This window comes from Ciconia boyciana, chromosome 1 (genome assembly GCF_034638445.1).
Source record: "Ciconia boyciana chromosome 1, ASM3463844v1, whole genome shotgun sequence".
NCBI classification, from domain to species: domain Eukaryota; kingdom Metazoa; phylum Chordata; class Aves; order Ciconiiformes; family Ciconiidae; genus Ciconia; species Ciconia boyciana.
Genome location: NC_132934.1, coordinates 164,525,074 through 164,543,098, shown reverse-complemented (window position 1 = coordinate 164,543,098; position 18,025 = coordinate 164,525,074). Strand labels below are relative to the sequence as shown.

Genomic DNA, 18,025 nt, shown 5'->3' with positions numbered 1-18,025 from the left:
CATATGTAAAATATATGCATATAGAAATGTGCACACACATTTATCTTGTGTGACTATTAGGTCAACATTAAACTAACTGCAGACATCAAAAATAAATGTAACATCACTTCCAGCTTGCTGAGGTATATTGTTCATCCTCTGAATTTGTTCTGTGTTATAGATTGCGTTCATGCAGTTGAAGTTAGATGAATATATCATTTTAAAAACAGATCTAGTTGCAAGAAAATAATTTCTGGACAAACAAATCTCTGGAGGAGACAGAGTTTGATCTAATTTTCTACAGTGGAAATTCAGATACAGCTGTTACAGGTCAATAATACAGAAGTTCTAAGTAATAATAGAAGTTATAAGCTTTACAAGAAGTTATAAGTTATATAAGAAGTTATAAGTAAATATGTCAATAATACAGAAGTTATTAGTAAATTTATAACTAAGAAAAGCTATACAGGTGAAATAGCAAAACTAATGATGATTGGTGTAATAGACCAGATTGTTGAGCTTGTCACCATCAGTTCCCTCAATGGAAAATTAAGTGAGAGAGGCACTTTTTTGGCATGATTCATCTTCCCATAAATATTTTGGCATGATTCATCTTCCCATAAACATCTAAAGTAGGTCAGATGAATCATGCCTTAAACATCCCCACAACTTTCTACTGTTGAAAAAAAGAGAATATGGTATTTAGCTGAGGTGGTAGCTGAGGTGAATAACCACTGTGTATAATTGTGTGATAGGTGTGATAAATTGATGTGATCTTTCACTGCATCGTTTAGTAAACATCACTACTTTCATCAGTATTGGCATGCATATGTTCAAGTTTATATATGAACTGAATAGTATAAATTGGAAGGCTCCATAATGAGCCTTATACTTTGTATTGCAGAGGTAAAATGTGTATTAATAGCTGACATCACAGTATATGTTACTCTAGAAGTATAATAATATAAATCTCTCATTCTCAGATTCTCATGCAGAGTCATTAAAAAATGCAGAAAAGGGCCAAATGTTCTCACATGTCCTACCAGGTTCCACTGGAAGTAGTTCTGCTCAAGCCCAGCTATCACCAACGCTGATCAGACTGTTAACAGATAAAGGATCTCTTTGCACAGCTATGGAGCAGTGTTGGTAAGATGTAAAGGATCTTCACTTCAGAATTGTTTCCCACAGTGTTTTCATTGATTGGTTTCTTTTGTCAATATACACATTCTGAAGTGCACCAGTAGTTGTCTTTGGATGTGTAGAGGTAGAAAAGACTGAAAAGGTTGAATTTTTTTTGTTGTTCAACAGAAAAGGGGGAAGCTAGAGCATTTTAGACTGCTTAGCTTCATTTCAGTTATTAGGAATAAAAAGCTGAAATATTTAGAAGCCAAACACAAGATCATATCAAGGTGATAAGTAACAATGAAACTATATTTACTGGGGACAAGTTGGGTCAAGCTAATCTAATTTCCCTATATGGAAATGGAACCAAAATGTGGGTATGTGAGAAGCACAGAGTCTTCTCTTGTTAAGTCACTTGTCTTTCCTAAGTCTTTTCATGCTGTTCAACATGCCATTCTCATAAGTAAGTAGGGAATTATCTTGATTAAATTACCACTAAACAGATGCAAAACTTTTTGGAAACCTACATTTGACTGGTTAGCAAGTGTTCACAGTCAGAATAGAAGGCACTTCAGTTGTGGTTCTTGGGCAAGTACGGCCACTATTTTCACTACTGTGTTGAATGGTGGAATAATTAGTGTGCTCTCAACAAGTGAGGGAGGGCAATAAGAGCTCATGTGCAGGCTGGAAAATAGAGCTAGAATTCAAAATAGTGGGATGCTATTCAATGAGGACATATGCAGATTCTGCATTTAGGAAGGAATAAGATGAATTGAAGAAAGTACCTAGTCAGGCAGAGCTATGTATGAATTTGGAACTCCTAAACATATAGCTTGTCCACTTAAGCACATAGTTTGGGCAATTTAGACTTCCCTTTGGAAGTCTTTAGGATTAAGTTCAACTACACAGAGGCAGAATGGACCCCCTTTATGACTGAAAGAAGTGGGTCTGTTCATTTTAATAAAAAAAAGAGAAAAGAAATTTATAACAGTTTTCAGGAGTAAGATTCATCACCTAGCTTCTCCGAACTAATCACCCTCTTTCTCTGTATAAAGAGAGGAGAAAAGCAGCATGATTCATCTTATTTCCATGTGGACACTTAAACTAGGTTGGATGAATCATGCCATCATCCTCTCTACTGATTAGCTGAGATGTACACTCATCTACTTTGGAGATGCATTTGGTCTTTGGAGATGTCTGCAATCAGGTGGGGAGGATCTAATCTGAAATACCTAAAAGGAGGAAGAAACAAATAACTTGTTCTCATTGGTGAGAACAAATGAGAGTATGGTGAAGCACTGGAATGATTTTCTTGGAGGCTGCGGCCTCTCTATTACTGTGCATTTTTTAAGAATAGGTTAGATAAATATGTTAAAATATGAGATCATAAATGTAGTTGAACCTGCCCTGGGGTCAAAGGATGCATTAGAGGACATATCAAGTTCCTCTGAGCCCTGTGTTTCTGTGTGGTTTCACTATTTAGTGAGAGATATTCCAGTCTACAGAAACTAGGATACACAGCTGTAAAGGGAAGGGGGACGTAACCATCCAGTTTTGAGTCATGCAAGAGGTGTGTAGCCTTTGTCACATTGCATGATGGGGCAGATCACATGGTGGAGTGAAAATCACAGTAGGGTTATAGTTTGGAAGAGACACATTTCCAGCAGCTATGATCTCCATCTCCTTCCTGGAAAGCATTACATGCCTTGAGAATATGTGAGTTGGCAGTGCTGCAGCAGGAGTCACAAAAAAGGGCTTAGCAGAGTATCTACAAATAGTGGTAGGGTGAAAGACTATTAGCACCCCCAGTAAAGCTGTATAGTAGAAGTAGATAACATACTGGTTATACTCATGATCTCTCTGAAAGTAAAAAAATGTAGCATTTAAAAAGGGAAATTATCTTTTGTATATATTTGGAAAGAATCTGATGAGGGTTAAAGAGCATTAAGATATAAAGCTTAGGGAATAATTTCATGAACTCATATTTACATAATTATTCATACTACAGTAAACATAATTGATTTACATTTAAATCTAACATCTATTGTTCTTTGGTCCACTGAGTGAGCTCTAATTAAACATTAATAGTCATTAAAAAGCATCTTGCCAAACAAAATCAGAAAATAATAGGTGAGATTATCTCATGAAAAAACTGGATTGCTATGAAATCCTGTTCGGGTTTCAGAAATTTTCATAGGGTAGACTGTGTCTTGACAACATACATAGACTTTATAAAGAAATCCAGACTATATGAAGAAATCCAGGTTTTGACTTCTTGTTCATTGGTGCCATGAGGCCAGAGAGCTGGACTGAAAAATCAGATGGGATTTCCCCTTGGCCAGGGCCGTTCTACCTGCTACAAGCTACAAGTGCAGTAGCTCCCCCAGAAAGTATAGGGAGAAACATCCCTCTGCCAGGTGGGATTTTTGTTTTTTGCTTGTTTGATTGTTTGGGGGGTTTTTGTGGTTTGTTTTTTTTGTTTGGTTGGTTGGTTGGGTTTTTTCTACAGAGAAGCTCAGTGGGGGTATAGTCAGCAGTCTTACCTGAGTACATGGGAACCTTACAATAAACAGTGTGTAATCGGTTTTTGCCTTTTTCTTAGTAAAAACCATTCTGTTATAACAGCTTGAACATCATGGAGCATATCCAGAATTTTCACCTCAAGAGCTTCTGTTGCAGGCTTGAATAACTGCACAAAAACCTGTAAGAGAGTTAGTGGGGAGCAAGCAGAATGCAAGCAAAGGGGATTAATCTGTTTTTGTCCTTCAGCTGTGTCTGCATTCAAAAGTGTGTATGAATTGGAAGTAGAGCTAAAGGCAAGTGCCAAAGCTACTAACAAGGGATCATAATACATTTAACATGTATTGTTTAGTTTAGTTTCTAAAGAACGGGTTATGAGTTGGTGTAGAAATGAATTGTATTAAAATCAGGAGTCATACTGGGTAAGAAAGGGTGAGTCAAAATAGAGTGGACTATTCCAATCCATATCAGTATTTGATCCTAAGATGTTATCATCAAAAGCAGCTACACAGAATATTCTGTACAACTGTCATAAAAAAGTCCTTCTAGAAACAATTTCTCTTTCCTGAGACTTCCTTACTGTTGACATATCTTCCAAATTTCACTTAAATTTGATAAGTTTATATACTAAAACTGTATGTCTTTTCCTAACCAGTTTAGAGAACTGGATTTTTATGTTGTTGTTGACAGGTGCTATTTTCCTCTTGTAATTGGGAAAGAGCTTATTTGTCTGCGTGATTATCCACCTCCTGAAAGTTTCTGTCTTGTCGAGGTAGAAATGGTACAGTTACTAACCTATTTGAAACTTAAAAGTGCATACTTCAAATTCATTCCTTTTTACTGCATTCTGCAAAGTAGGTACTGAAATATATGGTATAAACCAAAATGCTTTTGCATCACCTACTTTAAGCAGAATTTTGCACAGGTCACTAATCACTAATAGTGATTAGATCACTAATCACTAATACACCAGAGCTATGCAGAGGGTCATACAGTTTTTCTTCTTGAAATCCAATAGCTATAGAGGAACATAGAACTAACTCTAGCATAATACAGATCCAGTCATAAACTTCATTGTTCTTGAATCTTCCATGGAAAACATGGATGTTTGTTTAAGAAGTGCAGCCTTAAAGGACATTTTTTTCCTCTCTTTTTTCTCAATAAAAATGAAATGAAGTGAAGCAAAGTGAAGTGAAAGATAATAAATGCATCTAATCCCTTACCAAACTCTTTGGAGGCTCTTTGAAACCCATGACATGTAGTCATATGTTAAGTAAACAAACTCCTCAAATTTCTTTGACTGACTGGTATGATGATTTGTAGCGTGGAATTTCTCAGACTATCAGATGCAGGAATTCACCAAACCTCAACCAACACTTAGAAGAAAGCTGTCAGATTAAATATTCAGTGATACAAAAATTGATATATTTACTTGTTTGATGTGCAAGAAATGTTGATCTGTAGTGTTGCATCTGCTAGAACCTGATTATCATTTCACTTTAACCTGTATAAATTAAAAACCAGCTCAATGAAGTTGAGTGAGTATTGCCAGCATAAAACTGGGATAAGTGGAAAAAAAAAAGGTTCTAAACTTTCAAATATAAAGGCAAAAGCTTCATCTGCTGTCAGTCATCATCATAGCTTTATGGAAATCTTCCTGAGGTGGTTCTTTCTCTTCAATCACACTCCTCTGGGATTCCCTGATAATTACTTTTTATAAAGCTAGCATGTAAAGTCATGATGCTCAGGCAACCCTCTGGAAACCAAGTATATACTTTTATTTCATTCTAAGAAAAACACATTTCCAGCTGTGCAGAAGGAAAGAGGATTTGCATAAATGTATTAGAAGTTTGTCATTTATCTACCATTAAGACCACTTTATAGAAGCATGATCATCTCAGCTCTTTATTCGTACAAGTTGCAGTATAGTATTGTTTGATGACACTTTCTCTTAATACCAGTTCCTTACAAAAATCTTAGAGATTCACCCTGACTAAATGTAGACCTTTATATTCGAGTGATTTGTTCTAACATCCCTTTATAGTCAAGGGAGAGGAACAAGCACTTCCAGAGAGCAGTTCATCTCAACCAAAAGTAGCCATCTAAAGTCAGACAGATGAATCATGCCTTAGAAGTGCTTGCTTCTCTCACCTGACTTTTAGGGAGTTTCAGGTGACTAGCTCACATATATATGTTTGAAGTTATGTGAGATGAATTTTACCCTTCTAATCAATTATTTTTCTGACCGTCCTATCTCAACATCATCCTGCTATAAATTCCAAATTTCCCTTTTCAAAAAATACCCTTTTCATACATCTGAGATGACTTACCTTCCTTATATATTATGGCAAATGTGTAAAAATGCATATCATAAATCATTATCAATTTAATGTCCTTTTGCAAACCATGCACAACATTTTATGTCAAATGATTTTCAAACAACTTCATTATATGATACCAGTTTTAAAGCTCTGATCCCCTGGAGTGTTCTGCTTGCAAGTCTGAGCATATTTCATTCCAAGGTAGTAAGCAATATATTCAGAATTTAGAAATATTTTCCTCCAATGAGAAAGCATTGCCTGTGAAATACACAGAATAATGCAAAATCAGAGAGAAGGTAAACAGAACCCAAGAGGAAAACAAGGTTTTGGTAGAGCTCTATTTAATGCTAGTTATTTCTTCTCCTGGCACCATACAAAACAATCTGCTCTTGCTGCTTCCAAAATGGCAAGATGAATGGTCCCATAATCATCACTGTTAAAAGGGTAACAACAGACTGAAAAAAAAAAGAACAGTTTTGAGAGTAAAGTGGAATCAGTGATTATAACTAGATAAAATAATAACCATGGGATATTCATTCATGTGATTATTATTAATTCATTCATATGACAGTCATTCAGTATTAAAATACCATCTATCAAGGTATGATTAAATACTTTACTTTCCAATTACAACTTAGGAGTATGTTAAATAGCAGATTCTAAGGCTAGATATTTTAAAATCAACAGTAGCAAGTTTCACTGAAAAGTTCAAAAAGAATTTTCTGAACCATTGGTGGTGATTTTCATTAAGTTATAAAAAATTAATGAAGCTCTAGAGAACTGGAAAAAAGATAACTTTATTCCAACATTTTATAAAAAATAAATACAAGACTTGGAGATCATAGTGTCAGATCAGCTGAACATGAGTCCTGTTGCAGTGCTGGACCTGTTCTTGAACGTAGAAATAGGAAGATGGAGAAGGAAAAGAAAAAAACAACTGGATTTGTTGATTCAGAAAGCAAATTCTACATGGCAAAATAGTCAGTATCAGGATTATTAAGAAAAGATTAACACTGAGTGATAATATTAAGTAGATTATAAAATAAGAATGAGAAGTACAATTATCAATTCAGACTAGCGAAAAGATGAAGCACAATCATGAGTGAAATTCATCTCACCTGGCTTTGGGACAAGTTTTTCTAGATTCTTCGGCATATTAAATTTTCAAATACAATTTAAATGATTTTTTAAAAGAAACACTGGTTAAATTGGGAATAAGTTTCTTATGAGTCCACACAATTTCATTATGGGCAAAAAGGAGAGCACATCTTACATATGGATCTGAGAGAATTTGCTGTTTTTCTGATTAATGTTTTAACAGCCTTTCAAAGTGTAACAGTTCTTTTTAGTGTAATTGCAGTGACACTAATGCTTATAGCCCAAATTATCTATGATTGCTGATTCCTATTAATATTCCAACTAAAACTGTCATACACCAACTTCCTAGTGTCTATGCTTTTCTCTGGTGCTATCCTCACGCCTCCTGCGCGTTGCTCAGATGAATCATCAGCCCTGAGCTCTGCCCTGGGAGGACTGTGATGCTGCTGGTGGAGGTTTCTTCCATGATGGTCTTGGGCCCTCTCCGGGTTAATTTTATTTGTTTCAATCCTGTTTTTGCTAATGGGGTACGCTCTTACCTACGCTCTGGGTCTTTGGGCTTAATTACGCTATGATTCCCTCATTTTTTTTTAGTCCTCCGTGTAATGTTTTAAAGGGTGAGAGTTATGCAATTGCACAAAGCTAAAAAAAACAGCCCCAAACCCCACAGCTAAAAAAAAATTACAATAACTAAACCAAACTCAAAATCACAGGATATGCAAGAAACTCCTGACATTTGAGTATCTGAGTAATTTGCCATTAAACACAGAACAACTTAGGCAACGGTCAACTGATTCTAATTCAAGTTTCTTAAATTTTGTTTTTCAAATAGAGCTGAAATAAACTCAAGACCAAACAAGACCCGACAAATTCTGAAGTCTATTATGAGTAGTTATGGCTGTAAAGCCTGAGGTGTATCACTAACACTTGGCAACACAAAGTTGTTTGGGCTACAGGTTTAATCTGTTCTACCTGTTTTCTTACTGACTTCAGTGGTGAATCTATAATCTATGAAATGGATTAATTTGAAATATGTGTTAATGAGGAGCAGTTTTAGTGAGTCTCAGATATCTTCTGCTGGCACTTAGCCTTTTGATCTCTCTCCCATATAACCTTCACAGGCAATGCCCTAATGAGTTCATTCCTTATAATTCATTTATATGTCTTGAAGACTTTATTCTTCCAGCTCATTTTTCTGATATGATAAATGATTAGGGGATTTTGCAGTATATCTGGCACTGTGTACTACTTTGTAGTTAGAGATAATTACACTGAATTTCCCACCTATATGTATTTCCCTATTTGATATATTTTAAACAAAGATATTATGTATGTAACACTAGGTGGATTAATTTCTTTTCCATAATTATTCTTTTCCATAATTTTTGAATGCTTTTTGTATGCTAGGCTGCAAACTGTACCTGAGACATTCCCCTTGACTCCAGTAGGACAATGTATGCAAGATACACTTGATTGGACTATAAATCTTTAATAGAGAGAGTTTGATGCTTCTGGATTATTTGCGCTGCCCATAAACAGGAGGAAAACATAGGAGATCACTGAACATTAACGGCAACTGGCAACAGGCTAATACTTTCCCACAGGATTTTTCAAATCATAATAAATTCATAATATTATTAAATTTTTCAGCTTTTGCTTCGATTTAGTTATCTGGATTCCTGTATACTTATACTATGGGCTGATACTTAGGGTAATCCAGACTCATCAGTTTTGGATCCCCTCTGGACTGTGAAAGGCATTCTTGCTAAGTGCTATGTCCATAGTTTAAGCATGGATTTTAACCTGTCTGGTTATAATTTATGGAGTTCTATATCTTACCCTGACTAAGTGTAAATTAATTTATAATATGTAATGTAGGCTGGTGATTAATACCGAATTATAAGACTTCACAACTTGTTGGCCCACTACTAATATTGGATTTTTAATTTATTAGACTATTTTTGTATTAAATACTATAGATGTTTCAAAAGTTAATACTCAGAATTTAGACCATGCATTTTCTCATTTAGCAGCTCGTATAGAGCATTTATCTGTGTGAAGAAAGAGTAAACTTAAGAAAATGTAGTTGCTTTTATAACGACGCGATTCCGTAGAAATTAGTTTTAAATTAATTTTCTATGGTACCTGTAGTAGAAAGACACTTTACCAAAACTATTAAAGATGAGAATTGCAGGGCTGGTTTAAAATCCAATCCAAATTGTATTTCATTCAGTACAATATTTCCACTAAATTTGATTATTGTCCAGGAATAAAAAACAAGATTTTTTTTTTGTTCTCTTAGTGACTTGTTCTAGTAAACAAGGCATGTGTATACTTTTGTGTCCTCTTTTAAAGCCAGTAATCCACTGGACTGATTACTACATTGTGGTATCTTTATAATTGAGAACTACCTGTGGCTCTCAGGAACAGAAAGGTTAAAGGGAGTGAATGAAAGATTGCAAATCTTTTAAAGCAATGACCTGATAGTTATTCTATGTCACTTTGTGATTACTTTGTTAAATACACTATTATAAAAAAAAAATGTATATATGTACTGATTTGAAGAATCAGCTGAACAAATGCAATGCATAAAACAAAAAAGTGCTCATCTGCATTTTTTTTCCTAGCCTTCTGTTTTGTTCCTTCTTAGCAAAACCATGAAGAGAGATATTACTGCTCCTTCAAAAAATTAATGGGTTAATATATTGACAGCCCTGATTTTGACTTAGGAGTATACAAATCATAATTTTAAGTATAGCCAAAGAAAAATAAAAGTTGACGTCACCCATGGTAAATGCTAGACATTATCCACGGTACTGCTGCAGAAGGTATCTGTAGGATATTGTATAGTGGTTATTACAAAGGTCTCATAAAGGATGGAGATAACAGGCACTGAGCCTGCAGATTAAAAAATCATTTAATAGCAATAGAAAGAGCTTGTCTGGCTCATCTTGGTTATACTTAAAATGTCTTTTATATGTATTGGATTTATACTGATTGAAAACTCACCGCTTCTTTTATGTGGCTGAATAATTAAGACTGATGATGTTAGTCTGGGCCCATAGACTTAAAAGATAGAGAAACACATTGTTAAATCTATGATACGCTTGCAGTATTGAACCAGCATAACGTGGTTTGTCATTGAAGTCTCTGAAAGTGGTGTAAATGACATAGATTGCCATCATAAGGTGTTCATAGGAGCTGTTCAATATTGAAAGTAAACATAGGTCTGCTTTCCTGTTTGTCATTCTTCAAGCTGTCTGAGAGCAAAACAAATCTCTGGAATAGCTTTGGCGGTTATAAAGTAGGAAACATGCCAGTAGAATAAACCTGATTAACAAATTTTGTAAGAAATCCTGAAATGACAGTTAAACAACATGATGCAGAATTGTAAACACAAGTGGCCAGTATTATCATACGCTGTTTAGAAAAGCACAAATAGTCGATAAATCACGCAGTTGATTATTGTACTCATTCATCTGTGGGTTGCTGGGGCACTAGCAATGTAATTCAATCTTGAAGGTTTATTATTGTTTAGACCACATTGTAAAATCTATTGATTATCCATGTGCAGCATGATTTATTCTTTCATCTAATATTTGTGCTCTTGGTAATAGGATGCTGCAGCCATGGATTGTAACAGACATTTTAGATCACATACTTTATGGTTTTCATCTAGGAAAAAGTAATAATAAAAAATTGAGAAGGGTCATAAAAACCTTATTCATGTCATTCTAAAGAGATTATTATAACATCATTATTTTACTAACATTACCTACTTTAACAAATTTCATCTGAAGCATTGGCAAAATTTGCGTAAAAGACTGAATCTACAGTTACAAAAATAGCCATTTTCCTAGGAGGCTTTAATATTCTTCACACTTTATTATTTTAAACCATCAAAACCAAGAATCAATTTGACTTAAATTTTTGTCTTTGTTATTCTGGCCACTCCAAGCTTTTATATGAAGGTTTCTTGAGTCAGTGATAACTGGGTATCTCGAATTTAGTTCAGTTGTCTAGGCACAGCCATCTACTACCATTTTAAATGCAAAACATCCACACAAAGCCTGCAGATGTGACACAGGACCTGCAGGATACCCATGCCCTTCTGAACAGGCAGATAAACAGCATCTGCCATTGAAAATGGTACTAAACACTCTTAGGCAACTAAATGAAGCCTCCATAGTAGGATTGTACTTTCTTTGCATTCCTTGTTCCCTCCAATAAAAATAAGACATAATGTACAGTAGGATATTTAGGGCTGTAATTTAGCTGTCCATGTATACGTGCCTCCATGCGAGCTAGGTGTCCAAACTGCCTTTATAGCTGGTGGAGATCTCATCCTCAGTTCAGTCGCCTTAAAGTGGGCATCTTGATCAATCTAATACGCCCTATCTGATATGTTATGTCTCATCTGCTGCTCCAGAAAGACACGGGTCTCCCATGTGCACACCTACAAACATGGGGTACAGTGCAGGTGTCTCAGGTACGATCTGGCATGAGGTGCTGAGGTTGAGAAAAGTCACAGAGCCGGTGGCGATGCAGGCAGCTGTGGTCTACAGAGTTACTCAGCTGGCACTTCTGCGTGTCAACTCCTGGGATAAACTGAAGAGGCTTTGCTGTATTGAATAGGTCTCCCTTGGTGGGAGCCTCGCTCCATCCAAGGCCCTGACTTTAGGAGTCTGACTTTTGAAACAAATCAAACCCTTTGCTGAATCACTGTGATATTTGGCACATATGAGTGCTTATAGTGAAATTCACTTTAGGAGAGATGCACATATGTATGTGCCATAGTAATTTAAAAAAAAAAAAAAAAGGACAAATGGGATGCACTTTCCTAATCTTTACTGTGGGCAGTCAACACTTTTTTCCTTACTTATGTGAATGTTAGAGGAATGGAAAAGAGAGAGAGAGCAAAATCAGTCTTAAGGGTGGTGTGAAATATGAAACTAAGAGTTAATAGATAATAGCAGAGGAACAGAGGTAATGACTCTGATTTATAAGCATGTATCTCATTTTTATTGGAGAAAACAAAGAATACATAGAAAGTATAAGCAGATTAGTTTCATATGTCTTCTCTGTGATCTTTTCACAAAGCATGCAATTTCAAACCCACTGAAGTCAGTGAGGGTCATTTCACTGACCTGAACATGCTTTTTATCAGAATTTAAGACATTTGTTCTTATGCATAGATATATATTAAAGATGTGATGGCCAGTCTTGGTTATTATATTAAAATTATTCTGAGTCTTCTACTATTCCTCTCAGTCAGTGACTTAACATCAGACTTCAGATTGCTTCAGTAGTTGCCTGACATAGTTTGGCACGATTTGATTCTGCCTATTTTTAACATCACTGTTTGGTCAGTATTAACTGTACTTTGTGCTTTTCCTCACTTTATTTCTATAAAGTCCCATTAAAAAAGTGTGTGAAAAAATAAATACATGAAAGTTTGTAAAGCTTGAATGAATAAAAGAAAGTTACTGGGTCATAGCCATCCGGTGGATAAAATGGGTTAATTCTTGTAATATGTGCTTCTATGTATTTTTATTTTCAACTCTAAGGTAAGTTTCCTTTTGATCTATATATTGCTCCTTTGCCTTCCCTGAAGTGCAAGCTTCTCAGGCAGATCTAGGAAATTCCTCAGTGCAAACATTCTTTTTTTGTTTTGAAAACCTGCATTTTTCCTTACCTGCAAGTCATAGATCAAGTCAGGCGAGAATCCTTCTCCAGTATACTTGAACTTTTATTAAAAACTAGTCAGCGTGCTTAAGGATTGCCACCTAACATATGAAACTCAGGGTATGTTTATCCATTCAGGCTTTACCGGTTATGCAGATCTTGAGGCTTAGAGAGGGTGTATCCATCATAGTGCCTGAGGAGAGCAATTCTGCACATTCCATCACTTTGCTTGACCATAGTAATTGCCAGACCAAACAGCATGGTTTAAAAGCACCTTCTCATGTGTGTTTGGTACATCTCATTTGGAAGACAAGAAGACAAAATTGTTTGATCTTTTAAAAGGTATGTTTTAATGGAATGGAAGAGTTGTTTCAATTGTTTAGTGTTACTTTTGCCCATCCATTTAGGATGGTAAGAGGAATGACTTGAAGTGGAGTGACTGAGAGCATTTAACTTTCTATTGCAAGTTGCAGAATGAGTCATGAGATGCGAGAGCTAATGTATGTATATACATCGACAGGTACAGTAAGGCTTTGTTGTATTTTGGAACTTAATAAGTCATTTTACGATTGATTTCCTTTAATTTTTTTTTTAGACTGTGTTTAATATATCCTGCCAAGAAAACATATGGTTTATTAATTGTGTTGCAACATTACTTGTAAGGTGTTTGCCTATACACAAAAGACAGTTGTCACAGTTTGTGAGAAGTTTGTCTCTTCATCAGTTCTAATGCAAGAAATGCATTCAGGATAAATGTAAGATGTCCGGATGTAATTGTTTTAAGTTCTTACTCTAATTTCTTAATTTTTAAACCTTAAAAATAATGAACTTTTTTTTTATTACAGAAACCTTTGAAACGCTTATCAGACTGGCTGAGAATTACACAAGCACACTATTCTGCAATGCGTATAGAAATATGGCTGCTGAGGCTACTATACGTGTCCAGGAGTTTTTCACAGATGTTGGACTCTTCATATTTGGCACAGACGTTAGCACAGAGGAATTTGTCAACAGGTTTTTTGACACCCTGTTCCCAGTAGTTTACAACTATGTGATTAACCCTGGTCTGACTGACATTTCACTGGAATATGCAGAGTGCCTCCGAATGGCAAGAAGAGACATCAGGCCCTTTGGTAACGTTCCCAAGAAGGCCATAGGACAAATGGGAAGATCACTGTTACCCAGCCGGACTTTCTTGCAGGCTCTGAATTTGGGGATTGAAGTGATCAATACAACAGATCATCTGCATTTCTCTAAAGACTGCAGCAGAGCTTTACTGAGAATGCAGTACTGCCCCCATTGCCAAGGGCTGACTTTAAGTAAGCCCTGCATGGGCTACTGCCTCAATGTCATCCGAGGCTGCTTAGCTAACATGGCAGAACTTGATCGTCATTGGCGGGGGTATATTCAGTCCCTGGAGGAGCTCTCAAGCGCCATGAGTGGGACATACGACATTGAGCACGTGCTTCTAAACTTTCATTCACTTGTTAATGATGCTCTTGTACAGGCTCGTATCAATGGACCAGAATTATCTGAGCAGGTAAGAAGCTGTTTTTATCCACGCTCGGTGCAAACATGACACTGAGAAAAGTAACACTGATAACTAATACTTGTTTGTCCGTTTTTATGGTGACGAACACATTTGTATCCAAGTTCAGCTTTATTCGACAAGGCATTTTTCCAGCACTGACAGTTTTTATTTTAATCATGCACACGACCTGCTAATTTCCCATATTCTATTCACAAGTTTAACATCAAGTGGAGATTTAACATTTTGGCAGCATTTACAGTAAAGGCTTTTCAAAATGAAAAGAATTCTTGTGTGGAATTCATCTTTTCCCATTTCCCATGAAACCACAGCTTTTTTCAAAATTTTGCTGAGTCAAAATTTTTGTTGCACAATCCAATGGAAAATTCTATTCCTTCACCCTTTTTATTTAGAAGTTAACATTTTCAGTAGATGCACTGAATAGCTTTAGGTTTAACTTTACCACTGCATCTGTTAAGTTCTACTGAACAAGGGTGAACAATGGAATGTGTCATTAAGCTTGGAAGCTTAAAATATTAACAAGAGGAAAGTAAATTATCTGGTGAAAAACTGATTACACAAATATTCTGTAAAAACAGAATTGAGTAATAATCTGACATTTGTGTAAATGAGAGTGTTAAATTTCAGCAATAATATTTGTTTGCAGATTGGAAATTTGTTTTACGATATACTGGAAATAATTTTTAGGATCACAAAAAGTGTTTTTCATCAACGTAAGTTAATTGTTTAATTGCTTCATTGTTATCTTATATGCACATAAAGATAAATTTAAACAATCCTACTTTTAGATACCAGTGGCCTGTCTTAAAGAACCTATGACTTTGCATATATTAATTGCATAATTTTGTAGGTTTCAGAGAAAGTAGCACAGTTCATTTATAACATGAACTAAATCCTTCCTCACATATACTTAAGAGAAAAAGCAACTTGTGCGAGCGCTATGTTAGCTGTGAATGCGTGAAATGAAGAATTTTAAGATACCGTTAAGGAAAATAGACATTATTTAGCCACGCATTAGAAAGAAGTTAGTATATCTGCAAATTTATGAAGGTGATGTAAGTGCAAAATTTTAATTCTTCCTATGTCATATTTAATCTATGATACGTTTTATAATTATATTTTTCTCTGTATTCTTACATGCAGACTTCACTGACAGTGACATATTCTGTGTTTAAAGCTGGGTCGAATATTTTGATCTGGGGACATGCCTTCAGTTTTACAGGGTACACAGGTCTGTTTGTGCCTGGGTGTCACTGTGGCATGGCACCACAGGTGCAGTTAATACTCCTAGGACTACCACAACCTGCCTCTTCACCTGACTAGCTGAAGTTGAAGCAGTGTCTTTGCTAAGCAGCTGATATGACCTCTGACAATAAACAACTTGACCTAATTTAATAAATAGAGTATTCTTCATTTCTTACTAAGACCCATAGTATATTAAAATGTGTTCTTCATCCTGCTTGTAGTCAGTGAGTAACAGGGAAATTGCCCATTGCTATGAATTTCCCATTTTTTCTGCTTTATACCAGCCAGCTACATTAGCCAGAATCTCCTGCTGCTGAACTTCCTTGAGAAAAACTGTGAATTTTTTTGAAAATTTTTTTCACTAACACTTTGTCTCAAAAGTGACTCACTTATGTCTGTCTAATTCCTAGTATGTTTCAGAGCTACAATTGCCTTTTAAGGATATGCCCTGTTCCTCCTCATATTTTGGGGGGATCTTTTTTGCCTACAATTTTCAGGAACAAGCTAGAATAAGAAAGTAAAGGCTCAAGGGAAGGCCTTCTGTTTCCTGTTTCATCTTGGGTCATTTAGTTTGAAAAGTGTAGACTTGGATTTTCAACAGTGAACAGGCATTGTCCCAGACTTAAAAGTCTCTTGGCACACTCATGTTTTCAAAATGAAAGTTTTTACTCTCCAAAATAGTATATTTCACTCAATTTTAGTAAAAAATTAAATGGGTGAAGAGCCCTCCACCCAGTCTTTTGGCTTAATGAAAATTTCAGATTGATCCAAAATGAAATGCTTTATTTTGATATTCCTTAAAACTCTATGCCTTCATTCTCCCCTTCCCTCATACAATGTAAGGAATACTAAAATTTCTTATGTAATCATATTTTGTCCAATATTTTTGTTTGAAGATCAAGTGTTTACCTCTGTTGTGTTAAGTTCTTCTCATATCGAATAACTTCCAAACTTTAAAAACTAAGTATTTCATTTTTCACTCAATCTGCATCAGACTTATACATTTAGACATCTCTTTCACTTAATCTCTATGTTAGACTTGACCAGTCCTTTCTCTCTTTGATCTATAATTTGGTCAGATAAGACTGTGATTCATTGATCCCTTGAAACATGGTGGTCTAGTCAGTCAGTTCTGATTTGCTGAGTATGGCTTGCGTATATTTCATATTTGCCCATACATTAGGTAGCAAGACCTAATTCTGTAACAGATACATGTAATAGATACAGTCTTTCAGCTTTAAGACGCAGGGGACATGAATTCTGTTGAAATTGGCTCATTAATATTTATTTATTTTATCTTCAGAGTGACTCATGAACTGTTTCAAATTTTGATAAGCAATTAATGCATCAGTGATTCTAACAGACACAGAAAAGATGATTATGAGCCACCAAATAATGGCTCGTTTAGGCACACAGCAGTCTCTGCAGTTTTAAAAGTGAATTTCATCACAGTAAGTACTTTTATGAGATTTAAAGAAGCAGACAGAAGAAAAAAATTCTTTAAATGTTTGGAAGTAGGATACATACATATGCAAATGTTAATATGAGAATAAACAGAGTATCCTGCTTAGTGATACATGTATTTGTACAGCTCTTTAATCATGTGTATGTTTGCGTAAATAACTATATGTAAAGGATTTTTTTCTAACATGTTGCATGGATATCTATATTTAAATCTAATGTGTATTCATATTTTAAGCTCTGTGTGGTGTGGAAAGACCACTAATGCCTATATAACATGGCTTCCTTTTACAAAACTCTTTTTTCCAGTAATTTACAACTTGTTCCTTTTTCCGCCTGGGTCAGCAGAGCAGTGCCACACTGTCTCCAGCCGGAATTTCTCTTTGCCTTTGTTCTTCCTGTTTCGAATTCACACCTGTAATTCCTGCCTCCCACAGCTCTGCTGACTGACAAACAGGTGCAGCACCTGTTCATCAGCTCTATACCTGGATGTTATTCTATGCTATTCTGCAGAATCTAGTGGAGATGTGTGAGCTGTGCTACTATTCACATATTTACATATGTTCACATATATATACACACACACACACATATATTTAATGACAGTTCTGTTCTGTGTTCCTGAAGTCTATATATGTCCATTTATGTACTGTTTATGCTCAGTGCATAGTGGACCCTATGCTTTTTAGCTGGTAGGAGTTGGAACAGAAATTTTTTAGCAGACTTCTGTGTGTATGCTCATGCAAATATAATGTAATAGAGGTTTAAGAGAGCTGCATCATACAAAACAAGAAGAGTATTCATTATTAAGATAATCTGAAAAAGATGATATTATCTAGTTTTTAAGCATTGGATAACAGGTAAAAATGCTTATTGCTACAAAGGACTTTGTAGCTTCATCCTATGCTCCTCTTTGTGTTCAGCCTGAGTTGCCACATGCTGGTCTCTGAACTTGCGTATAGCCAGGGAAATCATCACTGAGGGCAACTGTGCAGGCTAATGAATGCACAAGAGCTTTGTAACACACTTAAGCCTTATTTAAGGA

At 35.6% G+C, this 18,025-nt stretch overlaps 1 protein-coding gene across 1 annotated transcript in view; it reads left to right on the top strand.

Annotated features, from left to right (window-relative positions):
- The window catches only part of GPC5 (glypican 5), a 764,171-nt gene that overhangs the window by 122,678 nt on the left and 623,468 nt on the right, over positions 1–18,025 (top strand). Inside the window, exon 3 of the mRNA XM_072854020.1 lies at positions 13,571–14,265. Within this exon, the coding sequence (XP_072710121.1) occupies positions 13,571–14,265 (695 nt within the window). The remainder of the gene's footprint in view (positions 1–13,570; positions 14,266–18,025) is intronic.